The sequence below is a fragment of the Chinchilla lanigera genome, unplaced genomic scaffold (assembly GCF_000276665.1).
Source record: "Chinchilla lanigera isolate Chin_1 unplaced genomic scaffold, ChiLan1.0 scaffold00062, whole genome shotgun sequence".
Taxonomy (NCBI): domain Eukaryota; kingdom Metazoa; phylum Chordata; class Mammalia; order Rodentia; family Chinchillidae; genus Chinchilla; species Chinchilla lanigera.
Window position 1 is genome coordinate 13,563,297 of NW_004955463.1, and position 12,602 is coordinate 13,575,898.

At 44.6% G+C, this 12,602-nt stretch overlaps 1 protein-coding gene across 2 annotated transcripts in view; it reads right to left on the reverse strand.

The window, feature by feature from the left end:
* Window positions 1-2,659: 2,659 nt before the first annotated feature.
* Rab11fip1 (RAB11 family interacting protein 1 (class I)) overlaps window positions 2,660-12,602 on the reverse strand; it is a 34,061-nt gene continuing 24,118 nt past the window's right edge. For both annotated transcript variants that reach the window (XM_005398419.1, XM_005398418.1), the window contains one exon: window positions 2,660-6,139. In XM_005398419.1, coding sequence (XP_005398476.1) covers window positions 5,921-6,139 — 219 coding nt within the window. In that variant the 3' untranslated portion in view covers window positions 2,660-5,920. The remainder of the gene's footprint in view (window positions 6,140-12,602) is intronic.

The window sequence follows — 12,602 nt, forward strand, 5'->3', positions numbered from 1 at the left end:
CTTAACCTCTGTTGTCCCTAGAATTTATTCTTTGATTTTAGAGAACACGAACTCAGACTATCAGACATCTAACAGGTTTGGCACTATAATATTTCAAGCAAACTAAAGTTCTGAGGTCTTTCTGAGTCTGTTTCTTTATCTGTGTAATGAAGACATTTCTCTAAACTGATAAGAATTAGTAGTATATCATGCTTAGTGAACCCTAGGATCTCAAGACATTGGCCTTCCTTTTACAGTCAAGGTTTAGCCTCAAGCGAGCATTTGATTTGCAAAGACAGAAGCAGCCTTTCCTCAACTCTGTGAGAGCTACGTCTGTGTCACCAAGAGAATTCTTTCCAGGGCTTAGGGCACAGGTTCCTGTGTGAAATAAATGGAAAGTTGAAAGGTCAAGAGGACACTCACCCTCAAGAGGTATTTGGCCTTCAGAGACAATGACCCCACTGACCAAGAGCCAGTTTTGAGTCAGAAAGTTTGTGCTGCCCTAGCAGGAAAGACTGGGGCCCAAAACACAACTCAGAAGTGCTGGGCACAGAATCAGTTTGCTTAGATAGTAGGCTTGAGGGCTAGGGCAGACTCTGCCACAGACCCTTTGCCTTGGTGGGTGATAGGAACAACCCCCTGTATACAACCACTGTCTGTGGGTAGAGGAGGGCAGAGTGCCCTCACTGAGTAAGTCCTCACTCTGGCCCAGAGGTAGCTGCCATTATGACTCAAGCCAGAAGGACCTAGTTCATCTTTGCAGCTACCTGAGCCCTTTGTATGGTAAGAGGTTGTCAGTGGGGATACAGTCACTATCAATGGCTGTTGCAGAGTACAAACCTTTGCAGACCGTTTATCAACATGGAGGTATGCTCAAAACAAGATGTACTGTGATTATTAGAGTTCCATCACTCGAAAATACCTGGGATAACCAAACTTCAAAAGAAGAAAGTTATTTTGGTTCATGGTTTCAGAGGTTTCAGTCCATGGTTGTTGGTTCCATTGTTCGCTGCCTGTAGAAAGGCAGCATGTCATGGTCGCAGTGTGTGGTAGAGCAGAGCCGCTCCTCTCATGGTGGCAAGGAAGCCAACATCCGCTTCAAGGTTACACCTCAGTGACTTAATTTCCCACTAAGCCCCACCTCCTACTCTTAACCTGTGTTGTTGCACCATCTTCTTACAGTGCCACAGGTCTTTAACATATGGGCCTTTGGGGAACATTTCAGATCCAGACAGTAATCTATTTCCGTTTACAGTCCATCTATTTGTTTGAGAGGGAAAAAGTCCTAGGACAAGTCAAAGTAACAGTGGTTAATTCTTGATAACAGGGAGATTACAATTTTTCATTTTCTTGTTGAAGAACAAACATGTTATTTTACTTAGAAAAATCTACAGACCAAGCAAGTGAACAGGAGTGTGGAGAGGGAGGAACGGTGTTTACTGCTTTTCCAGAATGGACCGTAAGGGGCCTTCAGATCAGCTAAGAACTTGAGGCCACCTGGCCAGGATGGACTGGTGCATGCTGACCCACTGGACCTTAGGGGGCTTGACTGACTTCAGCTCAAAATGCTGGCTCTGAGATTCCCCTTTTTACATTGTCCAGATACCCTATAATAATTTCCCTTATTTTCTTGATCTTTTTTCTAAAGGTTTCTGTTATTAGCAGCTGGGCTAAGGGACTCAAAAGAGTGCCTTGAGTCCCTCCTTGTATTGGGGTCTGAAACTACAACAGGCTTCCCCTAAGGGCTGGGCTGGTGGCAGGAACCAGGCTGAGAGAACTCTGAAAGCAAGAGAATGAATCTCAGAGCTGAAGTCATTTGTGGAAATTAAATTTCCTTCCTTGGGGATTCTTTTTCTAGAAGCCTTTTTATCAAATCAAACCTAGGGGGCTTTGAGTTTTAATAGAAGCTGTTTGGGGATGGGGGTGTAGCTCGGTGGAATAGCGCTTCCCTATCATGCATGAAGCCCTGGGTTCCACCCTCCAGCAGAGACAGAAGAGCTGTTTTTGGACCCCCTGACTTGGTGGTTCCACCATCAATGTCCAGTTGGAGTAACCAGGTCCTCTACTAAGTCCAGGAGTGCTCCATGAGGTGACTTCTACAAGAGGAGCAGCGTCTGCTCCATTTCCAGAGGCCAGAGTTTTGGAGTGAGGTCCGTGAGCCACACACACTTGTGACACCAGCAACGCTCCCCTCCCCAGACAGGCTTGACCTTTTGGAGAGAGGAGCACAGAAGACTCCCTGCCCTGCCCTGATAACTTCTGTCCAGAAGTGGATCAGCTACCTGGACCCAGGACCTGTTTCTGAACTCCGTATCAACTCAACCTGTGCCCCGAAGTGCAGACTACATTCTCCGGGAAGCCTGTGTGTAGCGGGCAGGAAATCAGGGAGGCATCTGTATGCAAAGGCTCAGCCAATGGCACCAGCTGCAAAGGAGAAGGGGAGGCTTATGCTCATATGCTGTCTTCTGATACGTGCCATGGCCCCTCAGGATGCGATGAGACCCATGTCACAAGAGAGGGATGAAGATGTCCTGTGTTCTGAGGGGAAAAGGGCCTCTGGAGCAGGCGGCAGCAGCAGGAGGCTGAGAGTAACAGCCTCGTGGGATGAGAAACCGGTCACACATACCACCCCAAGACAGGCCTTCCAGGGAGACAGAGAAACTTTCCACACCCACACACATTTGGAAGGCAGTACCGTTTTATTTAGTGTTATAGAAAATGTTAGGTTACTTCTTAAAAACAAAACCAAAGAAATTCAAAATTCCCCAAGTCACAAGCAGAAAATAGTAATTACTATAGGGAGGAAAAAGCCAATTTAGCAATTCACATAGTAGATACGGAGAATCCAGAGCTGAGGTTGGTGTGGACACCAAGATGTTAAGTTCCTCACCTAAGGCAATGAATTTTTCAGCTTTGAGGGATACTTAGTACTTCTTAAAAAAGGAAGAAGACTAGGGCAGGGAGGTAGGTGTAGCACAGAAGAGAGGCCCTGCATTTGATCCACAGCTCAAAAAAGAAAAGAAAAAAGGTCAACTGCGAGAAGGGACTCAGGAAGGAAGACCTCAAATAATTTAACAATGACAGTCCTCTGGCCTTCATTACAGTGTGTGTCAAGTGTCAGGGCTGCTGAATTCCCCCAGGTGGCACAACTGGAAAGCACACTGCTATGTCATGCTCATACGGGTACATGCGCACAGCGCCATCTCAGGGTCCACAGCTTTTGAGCATGGCAAAGGGTAGAGCTGCTTGCTTCTCACTTCTGCTACCTCAGTGTGGTTAACACAGCATATAAAGGGGAGGGAGGGACATCTGGCAAAACCTAAGGAATGAGATGATTGGAAACAGGCTGAAGACTGATACTTTTCCTGAATCTGACCTCCAGGTGAAGTTCACTGGTATTTAATCTGATGGCTCTCCCAAGTCCTGACTGCTCTCTGGAGGCAATCAAGCAAGGCCAAGAAAAGAGCTGCTCCCAGAGTCCCTCGCTGGCCCATCAATTGGGTTAACATCTGCAGCAGGGCCAGCTGTGGATGGATGACATCCTCAGGCAGGTGTCAGCTACAAAAGCTCTCGAGCTCTGCCTTACCACCCTCTACTCAGGCTCACAGCAGGCTAAAGGCTCAGACAAGTCCACCCCCAAACGCAGTCTTCAAGGACAATCCCCAACGGAATGACCTCCAGATTATCTGCTTTGTGAGGTACAGGAATGCTATAAACTGATTTTTTTTCCAGTAGTGGCAGAAGCAGACACCCCTGAAGTAAACTGTCCTTCATTCTCTAGAGTTCCTAAGGGACATTTTAGAGCACAGGAAGTCACTCTTCACCTCGGCATCCCTCTCCAATGCCCACAGAGTTCCACATTCAAGGTCCTGGCAGCAGGAGGCTCCCAAAGCCTTGTTAACAGTGCTCCGAAGCCCCACACCAGCTCTTCTAAGGAAGAGAAGTCACTCACAGCACACCTGCCCCAGTGCACACCTGGGTTATCACAGTACAAATACACTTCTATCAAGTAAAAAATAGGATTCGGAACAAATATATACATGTCCATTTCAGAGTTCAAGTGGATACACAGCTTTCTTTAGAGGCATGTCAATAAGTCTTACAGCACTACAAAAATACAAGTCATCTGAGAAGTTTATAGTGGTCCCTATTACTTCAGGAGAATATTAAATACAATAGCTGTGGGTCCTTAAGAGCTAAGCAGATAAGTTACAGTATCACCTTCAGATTAAAGTGCTCCAATACAGACAAGGCTGTGGCAAGCTCAATCCTGAAAAGGATTCTCCTGCCCACCGTTTTATTTTTACCCTCAAAATAACAAAGACACACAGAGAAGAGGTTTGGGATTAATAACTGCCACCATCTCAACCCCCACTCACACGTGGCCTGTGATCTCTCACCTCCTCGGAGAGAGGCCAAGATGTGATGAGCTTCTATCACAACCAAGGGAAGAAATGAGCAACAGTATGAGATGACCAACAGAGAAATTCCCTGGAAAACGAAGTGGTGCTATTAGTTAAGAAGAGGGCAGGTACTTCAGCTTAAAAAATACATGTATCATCTAGTTTTTAAACAACAGCAATCCAAAAGTAAGTATCATCTTCGACATCATCACAATTTGTCAGGGTTGTGGCACTGGGGGCTGGGCCCAGGCCTCCCACATGTAGGGGCTGCTCTGCCATGGGGCCACACACATCCCCAGCCCTGCTCTTCCCGATTTGCTAACAGGGGAGATGCCTGAGTTTGTTCATGAAGCAGCCACTGAAAAGCTGAGGCATTTCTGTTGTCTAATGGATCCTGAATTTTATTAACTACATTGAAGCCTTCACCACAACTTCTCTAGCACCCCAGAAACAACCAGGGTTCTCTCTGGGGCAGTGACAGGCAGTATTTGGAGGACAAGTTACATGAGGCCCCTCAGGATCCAAGTCCGTGGTTCCTCCTGGCCTACAAAATTAAAGCTTTTTTTTTTTGGTATGTTTAGTTTTGCAGTGCTGGGGATGGAACCTCGGGCTTCACACATGCTGCACCCTCGGTCCAGCTTTCTCCGTTTCCAGGGGCTTCACCCCTTCCAGAAATGCCAAGGCGAGGCACAAGTGGAAAAGGCCACAGATGTCCTACTGCAGCTGTCTTGGGCCTCCCAGCACTGTGAGAGCTTGGATCACCTGGGCCCTTATCAAGGTACTGATGAGGCTGGTCTAGCCAGCAGGGACTCTGCTGTCACACAAGGGGGACTCTGACAAGTTTCCCTCAGCTAAGTGAAGTGACTCTCTAACCCACAGTCTATTTCGTGCACCTTCAGAATAGCTCTGCGGGTCTAGAGAGAGCACATTTTAATGCTGACAAGAAGACTAAGTTTGTTTAGGCTCTAAGAGGCACAATCAGAGACTTTCCCTAAATGACTTTGCACTAGTCAAAAAATAAAGACAGAAGAACCAGGTCTGAAAAGCCTTGTAAGTTTAGATGGTATAAAAATTTAGCAGCTGCAGCAGTCAAAACGCCTGGGACGCTCAAAGGTCAGAGAAGCTTGTGTATCACAGCACCACCCACACGGTCCATTACCCTATGCTGTAATGACTGGAGGATACCTGCTTGAAAAGTCCCGTACCAAAGAAAGGCAGCCCCCGAGTTCAGATACATTAGTATATCCGGTGCCATCTGAATCTCTGGCTCAGGAGCAGATCTTATGACCATGTCTCCGGCAAGCATAAAATATTTACAACCTAGTTAAAGGCACAGTGGCATTTAAAAATAAAACCCTGGGAATGTACAGTAGAAGATTCATTGTAATAATTAACCTGGCTTCGACTGGTAGAATTAACTCCTGACAGATAAGATGCAGGAGAGATGGTGATTTGGAGCCCGTTGGCCGGATGTCAGGCACAAGTCCTTGACCTCAAGAGAAGGTGGAAACAGTCCCACAGCCAGCCCAGTGTCTTCTTCACATTTTGCCTGCTTTTTTGCCAACCTGAGCTGGGACGCGGAGGATATTGGGGGTCTCTTCCATGACCCTGACAAGCAGGTTGTCAATGTAGTCCTCCAGCTCACGAACCTGAAACTCCTTTTTGCTGATGGTCTCCTTCTGTTTGAGGACCAGCTGGATCAGTTCCTCATGAGTCAGCTGGGCATAGGCAAAGGCAGGGTCTGAGGGGCTGTATTTCTGTGGGGAGGAGAAAAAAAGTTATAAAAAATCAGCATGGAAGTCAAGTATCTGAAAAGAACACAGAAGAGGAAAATGTTAGTGATGTGAGTCTCTTAAAAAAATCCACTTTCAAGGCAGGGTGAAAATAGATTACTGACTGACGAAACTTCTGTGAAGAGCCACAGTAAATATGCTAAGCTTTGCAGGACACACGTGATCTTTGTGGCTTAGACTCCTTTATTTATTTTTTGCTTTATAGTCTTTTTTTGGTTTATAATTCAGTTGGTTTTTCCAGTTTTTTTATTAGTACATGTGTTCAGTACATAATGACTGCATTCACTGTGGGTAAAGAGTTCACACACATAAGATCCTGCAGAAATGCAAAGCCAGGGCTGGGCATGAAGCTTAGTGGTGGAGCACTTGCCTAGCACATGTGAAGCCCTGGATTCAATTCACAGTACTATAAACGAAAAAGAAAAAAACAGAAATACCACATATGGTTGATAGGTTGAAGACTTCTGCACTTAACTCTGGGTTTAGGGTTTCAGAAAATGCAATCTGAGTTGGGGGTGCAGCCCACTGCAATGTTTATGAGGCCTGAAGTTCAACCCCCAGCACGGCAAACAAAAAAAAGGAAAAATATAATCAGGTGAGCGTGATGGCACACACCTGTAGTGAACACACAGCCCCTCTAAGCAAACTAGGAGCTGACATAACTGGTGTCAATACTGAGATGCAGACAAGCACTAAATCAGAAAAGAGCTGGTACAGAACAGCACTTTCCTACCAACAGGTCACTGTTAGTGCCAGTCTTCTGCTACCTAAACTATGTGGTATGATCAAAATCATAGTGAAGACTTAATCTTAAAAAACTTATTATAGTAAAAGAGTAAGATCTCCCTCAAAATACCACCTCCCTTATGTGGCACTTATTCCATCCTACTTGCCACTCTCTGAAGCAGTTCTGGAAGACCTTTCATTAGTGTCTTCATTTGTGTTATTACGGCTGCTTCCATGTCCCGATTCAGTTCAAGATGTCTACCTTTCATGGCCATTCTGACTTTAGGGAAGAGTCAGAAACTGCACACTGCCAGATCTAATGAATATGGTGGATGGGGACACACCGTAATGTTTCTTACAAGCCTGCCTTTCAGTTGGATGACTCTCAGAAGCAGCATTCACTATATTTTTGATCACATACACACAAAAGAGGACTTCTAGAACTGTTTCAGAAAATGACAAAAGTGATGGATTAAGTACATTTTAAGCAAGAGGGAAGATTTTTGAGGGGATTCATGGCAATGTGTCTTTAACATAATTATTTTTTAAAAACTTAAATATTCACTGCGCATTTTGATCACACTGCATATTCTCTGGTGATTAAGTTAACACAGTGGCCACTAAAGGATCTCACTGACGTCATTTTATATCGCAGACTACGCACCATCAAAGCCAAGTGCCATCAGGCCACAGCCCTAACTGGCAGCCATCTAGGGCACACAGTGACCTTGCCCAAGCCAAGTGCCCCCCTCCTGCCAAGGGTGGTGCCCTGAACTGTTGTTTTTAACCAGCATTTACAATCTGGTACAACAAGAATCCAACTGTAAGTTGAAGAGGGCTGAATCATGAGGAAATACAAGATAAAGATTAAATAAGCAATAACACGCTGTACCAAGTCTCTAGAAAGGAATAAAGAGTAATTTTTCTGGTAATCTGAAGCTCAGAAGATTTGCAAATTTAAAGGGACAAGATCTAAGAGAAACTGCAAAATGATTCTGCCCGCAGAACTCTGAGGCGCTAAGTTTTACTGTCCTGATGGTTCAACAGTTTTGTTTACTACAGAAGGCTAAGAGACTACATGTTCCAAGAAGCAGGTAAGTCAAGGGCAAAATCAACACTCACTGTTCAATGGCAGGACAGAAGCTTGGCCAGACAGGGAAGCAAAGCTCCTACACAGGAGCCAGGACTCAGTGGAGAGGAATCCCCCTCCCATCCTGGCTGTGGACAGAAGCTTGATGATCACAATACTGGCTCAGAAGCACACACGGGCACCTTCACATACAGAGCGGGTTTTCACCTAACTCAGAATGGGCATAGATAGCTGGGATGGTGAACTATTTCTCCAAAAACTGCCTCTTCCTTAATCCCCCTCCCCCTTTTTTTTTTTTTTAACTTGTTGAAGGCATACTTTCACAGGGTACCTCCTCTAGACCTCACTCTGTGTTCCAGTGCTGGGAATAGGACCCAGGGCCCTGCACGTGTTAGGCAAGCACTCTGCCACCAAGCCATACTCCATAGCTGCCCTGTGACTTCCAAAATGAGATTCAATTCAAAAGCTGCACATATGGAAGATTCTGGATATTGGTTATACAACGTGAATGTACACATTATTAAACCACACATTAAAGATAGGAAACATTCTGTGTATTGTACCACAGTAAGAGTCGAGGGGGCTGGGGATATAGCTCAGCTTGTACGCAGCACCTGCCTGGCAAGCACAAGGTCCTGAGTTTGATTTCCAGTACCAAAAAAAAAAAGAGTTGTGGGTCTTTGTGAATAAGGGCCAAGCGCCGGGCATGGTGGTGCCTGCCTATAATCCTAGCACTCGGGAGGCTGAGGGAGGAGGATCCTTGTGAGTTCAAGACTAGTCTGGGCTACAAAGTGAGCTCAAGGCCAGTCTGAACTGCACAGGGAGACCCTGTCTCAAAAAAAAAAGGAATAAGGGCCAAGATTATGTTCTCCAGAGTGTTTAGATTATACCTCTACCATGTAAAGGTTTTATGTATTCGAGGGTCTTTATTAGCAGCTGGAGGTGCAGCTCCATGGTGAGGCTCATGCTTAGCATGTGTGAGGCCTCAGCTAAGGCCTGAGCACTGCAAAAACACAAGTCTCAAGGGGGCTTGGGAGAAACAGAGAAGAGGAAGGTGATGCTTGGCACCATCCTGTTGGTAGTGTCCACACACGCAGGGACTCTGTGGCTGTCACACGAGGCTGAGGGCTCAGAGTCCAGGAAGGTACAGCGCCCCAGAGCTGGGATGAGCAACACAGGTGATCACGGTGAGCCTCAAAGATGAAGGAGCCTCTGAACCAAACCCTGACAGTACCTAAAGTTCATTTTCCCAGGGCTGGGGAGGTGGCTCAGTGATGAAACACTGGTCTAGTATGCACAAGCCCCTCGGTTCAAGCCCCAGTGCCACAAATAAATAAATAAATAAATAACCCCAGAAATATTTTTAAATTGTAGAAGAAATATTTTCTCATTATGGAAAAGTTCAAATACAGAATAGGGAAAAATCATTACCCATAATTCCAATACATAACATTTGGGGGTCTCTTTTATTTTTCCTGTGTGTGGTTTTTTTTCTCTCTTAGTACTGGGAGATAGAGCCTACTAGGGCCTCATGTATACCAGGCAAGTGCCCTGCCACTGAACTATATCCCCAGCTCATAGGTTTCTTTACTGTATGTTTTACACTGTTAGAATCATACAGAATACACTTTTATAGATTTTACTATTTTGTGAGCATTTCCCCATAATTAGTTTTGGTGAAAATTTACTCAAATACTTTAAATTCTATTATATTTTAACCATTTATTGATATTTAGATTTTTAATTTTTACAATTATATATAACATCTTTAGTAAAATACATGATCCTAGTCAGGTACAGTAACACATGTCTATAATTCCAGCAGTCTGGGAAGCGAAGGCAGGAAAATTACAAGTTAAAGCCCAGTATGGGCAACTTAGCCTGCTAGCATGACACTGTCTCAAATTTTTATTTATTTTTTATTTTTTTTTTTTTTTTTTTTTTTTTTTTTTTATTTTTTTTATTTAATTTTTTGAGACAGGGTCTCACTCTGCACTTCAGGCTGCCCTTGAGCTCACTTTGTAGCCCAGGCTGGTCTCGAACTCGCAACGATCCTCCTGCTCAGCCTCCCGAATGCTGGGAATACAAGCGTGCACCACCACGCCCGGCTTCAAAATTTTTTAAAAAATAATAAAATGGCTGGAGTTATAGTTCAGTGCCAAGGCCCTGGGTTGAATCCCTAGTACCCCCCGCAAAACCCAAAACAAAAATGCATAAGCCCAAATATCTGGCTCTATCTCCAAATATTTCCTTAAGATAAGTATCTAGAATTGAAGAGGCATTCATACTTAAGGTATTTCATACAAACTGTGAAGAAGATATTCCACCTGCATTCTATAATCAAAGGGTTAAGGACATTGAAATCATTAGATCTGAGTGGTCTGATTAAAAAATGACAAACCAGGCCCAGGGATATAGCTCAGCAGCACAGCGCCTGCCTGGCAAGGGTGAGGCCCTGAGTTCAATTCCCAGTACTCCCCTCCACCTCCCCCCGCCAAAAAAAAGATAAGATAATCTAGTCTTACAGATAGTAATGAAAGGACACACAAAGTAAGTCGTAGCACAGAGAAAATATCGATGCATGGAAAAAAGAATGGTGTCCACTGACATAGGTTTCCTACCAGTATTTTTTGTTTGTTTTGTTGTGACACAAGGTCTCACTATGTAGTTCAGGCTAGCTTTGAACTCACTATGTAGCCCAAGCTGGCCTTGAACTCAGGGTGATCCTCCTGCCTCAACTTCCCAAGTGCAGGGAATACAGGTGTGTATCATCACATTCAGCTTTTTTTTGGTTTATTTGAGACAGGGTCTCACTGTGTATTCACTAGGCTTGAATTCACTAGGCTGGTCTTGAATTTGCAGCGATCCTCCTGTTTCAGCCTCCCTGGTGCTGGGAATACAGGTGTGTGTCACCACAGCTGGCTGACCAGGATTTTTACACTGGAGTTTTCGTTTTACATAGTTGCAATAATGATGTACATTTAAAATATGGGTCAGGTTTTTCCATACAACAAGATTTTTGATTCTAATTGGCTTTACTATTTTGAAATGTAAGTGTTAAAGCCACCTGAGCAAATAATGCACTCCTACTTATAAATCATCTATAGAGAACCAAGGCCCTAAAGCAGTAGCCAAGGGGGAAAAATTCACTGTAGTAACTATCAGGCTAACTGGTCATAACTTTAGCTATGCAGTCTCTTTCCCAAACCTCTAATTTTACAACATGCCGAAGAGTGCTTATTTTTATAAATACTGTTTTATGCATAGTACAAAAACATTTATTACACAGCAGGTCAAAAGCAGAGTCTCCGGGAACTTTCCACATTTACTCATAATATTTACTAGGGAGGATCCAGGACCAAGAAGGGCAGCAGCAGGTTTACTAATTGTGACAGAACAAGCAGGATGCCTTTGTTTTGAAGCAAGTTATTCTCTTAATCAGTTCCAGGAGATAAGACCCTGATTAAATGTACTTCAAAGAGTAAATAAAATGGTAGCCAAGGGTCTTGGTAACTTCCCCGAAATGAGCTGTTTGTTTTTTCCAAAGAAATACAAAAGAAAATCCGAGAGAGCCACAAAGCATTCCACTGGAAAAGGCAGAGGGACAGCAGGCTGCTAGAGGGCTCTGGTTTTCATTTCTGTAACCTTTATGCTGCCCTTCTGCCCAGTTTCCTGGTAAATTTTGTTAACTCCAGGGAGAGAGACCTGCTGCTAATACTTGTAACCATTATACAGAAGCCAGAAAGCCACACCTACGGACTAACAGGAAGTGCAAATTTTTAGACAAGGCTGTAGTAGGTCCACAGTTACAGGTACGGCTGATCGTTTCAAAACGATGTATATTACCTACCCTGCTAGCATGTTCTAGAGGGCAAGGGCACTACCTGAGGGTGACGTGTTTACACAGCAACACTTAGCTATGAGTATTCAGCTGCTTCTACTCAGGACGCAGCCTCTAGTCTCCAGTGGATCTCTGACCCGGCTCCCGGCACAATGAAGCAGGGGGAGTCACAATTACTGTGGTCAGTACTTTTGAAACACCTGCAGGATGTGGCGCAAGGCAGAGCCCTGGCCTAGCGTGCACAGGCCCTAAGTTCAATCTGTGGCACTGGAGGAAAAAAACACCATCAGAAGTGACAGAGGCACAAGCAAAACTTTTAAGAGCTGAAAACTGGAGCCAGGGATATAGCTCAGTAGTGTGGTGCCTGCTTGGAAGGCGCAAGGTCCTGGATTCAATTCCAGATACCAAAAAGAACTGAAAACCAGCCAGGTATGGTTGTGCATGGTTGTCATCCCTGTTACTCACGAGGCTGAGACAGAGGATCACATGTTCAAGCCTAGCCCAGGCAACTTAAGAGACTCAGTGAGGCTTTATCTCAAAAAAAAAGATGCAGGTCAGTGGTACAGCACCCTTGGGTTTAATCCCTGGTACTAAAAATAAAAAGCACTGAGAGGGCCTGGGGATTTGGCTCAGTGGCAAAAGTCCCTGCCCGGCAAGCACAAGGTTGTGAGTTCAATTCCTAGTACCAGGAATTGAAATACAAAAAAAAAATTTTCAAAAATTGAAAAACAAACTAACAAAAAAGGGGCTGGGGATTTAGCTCAGCGGCA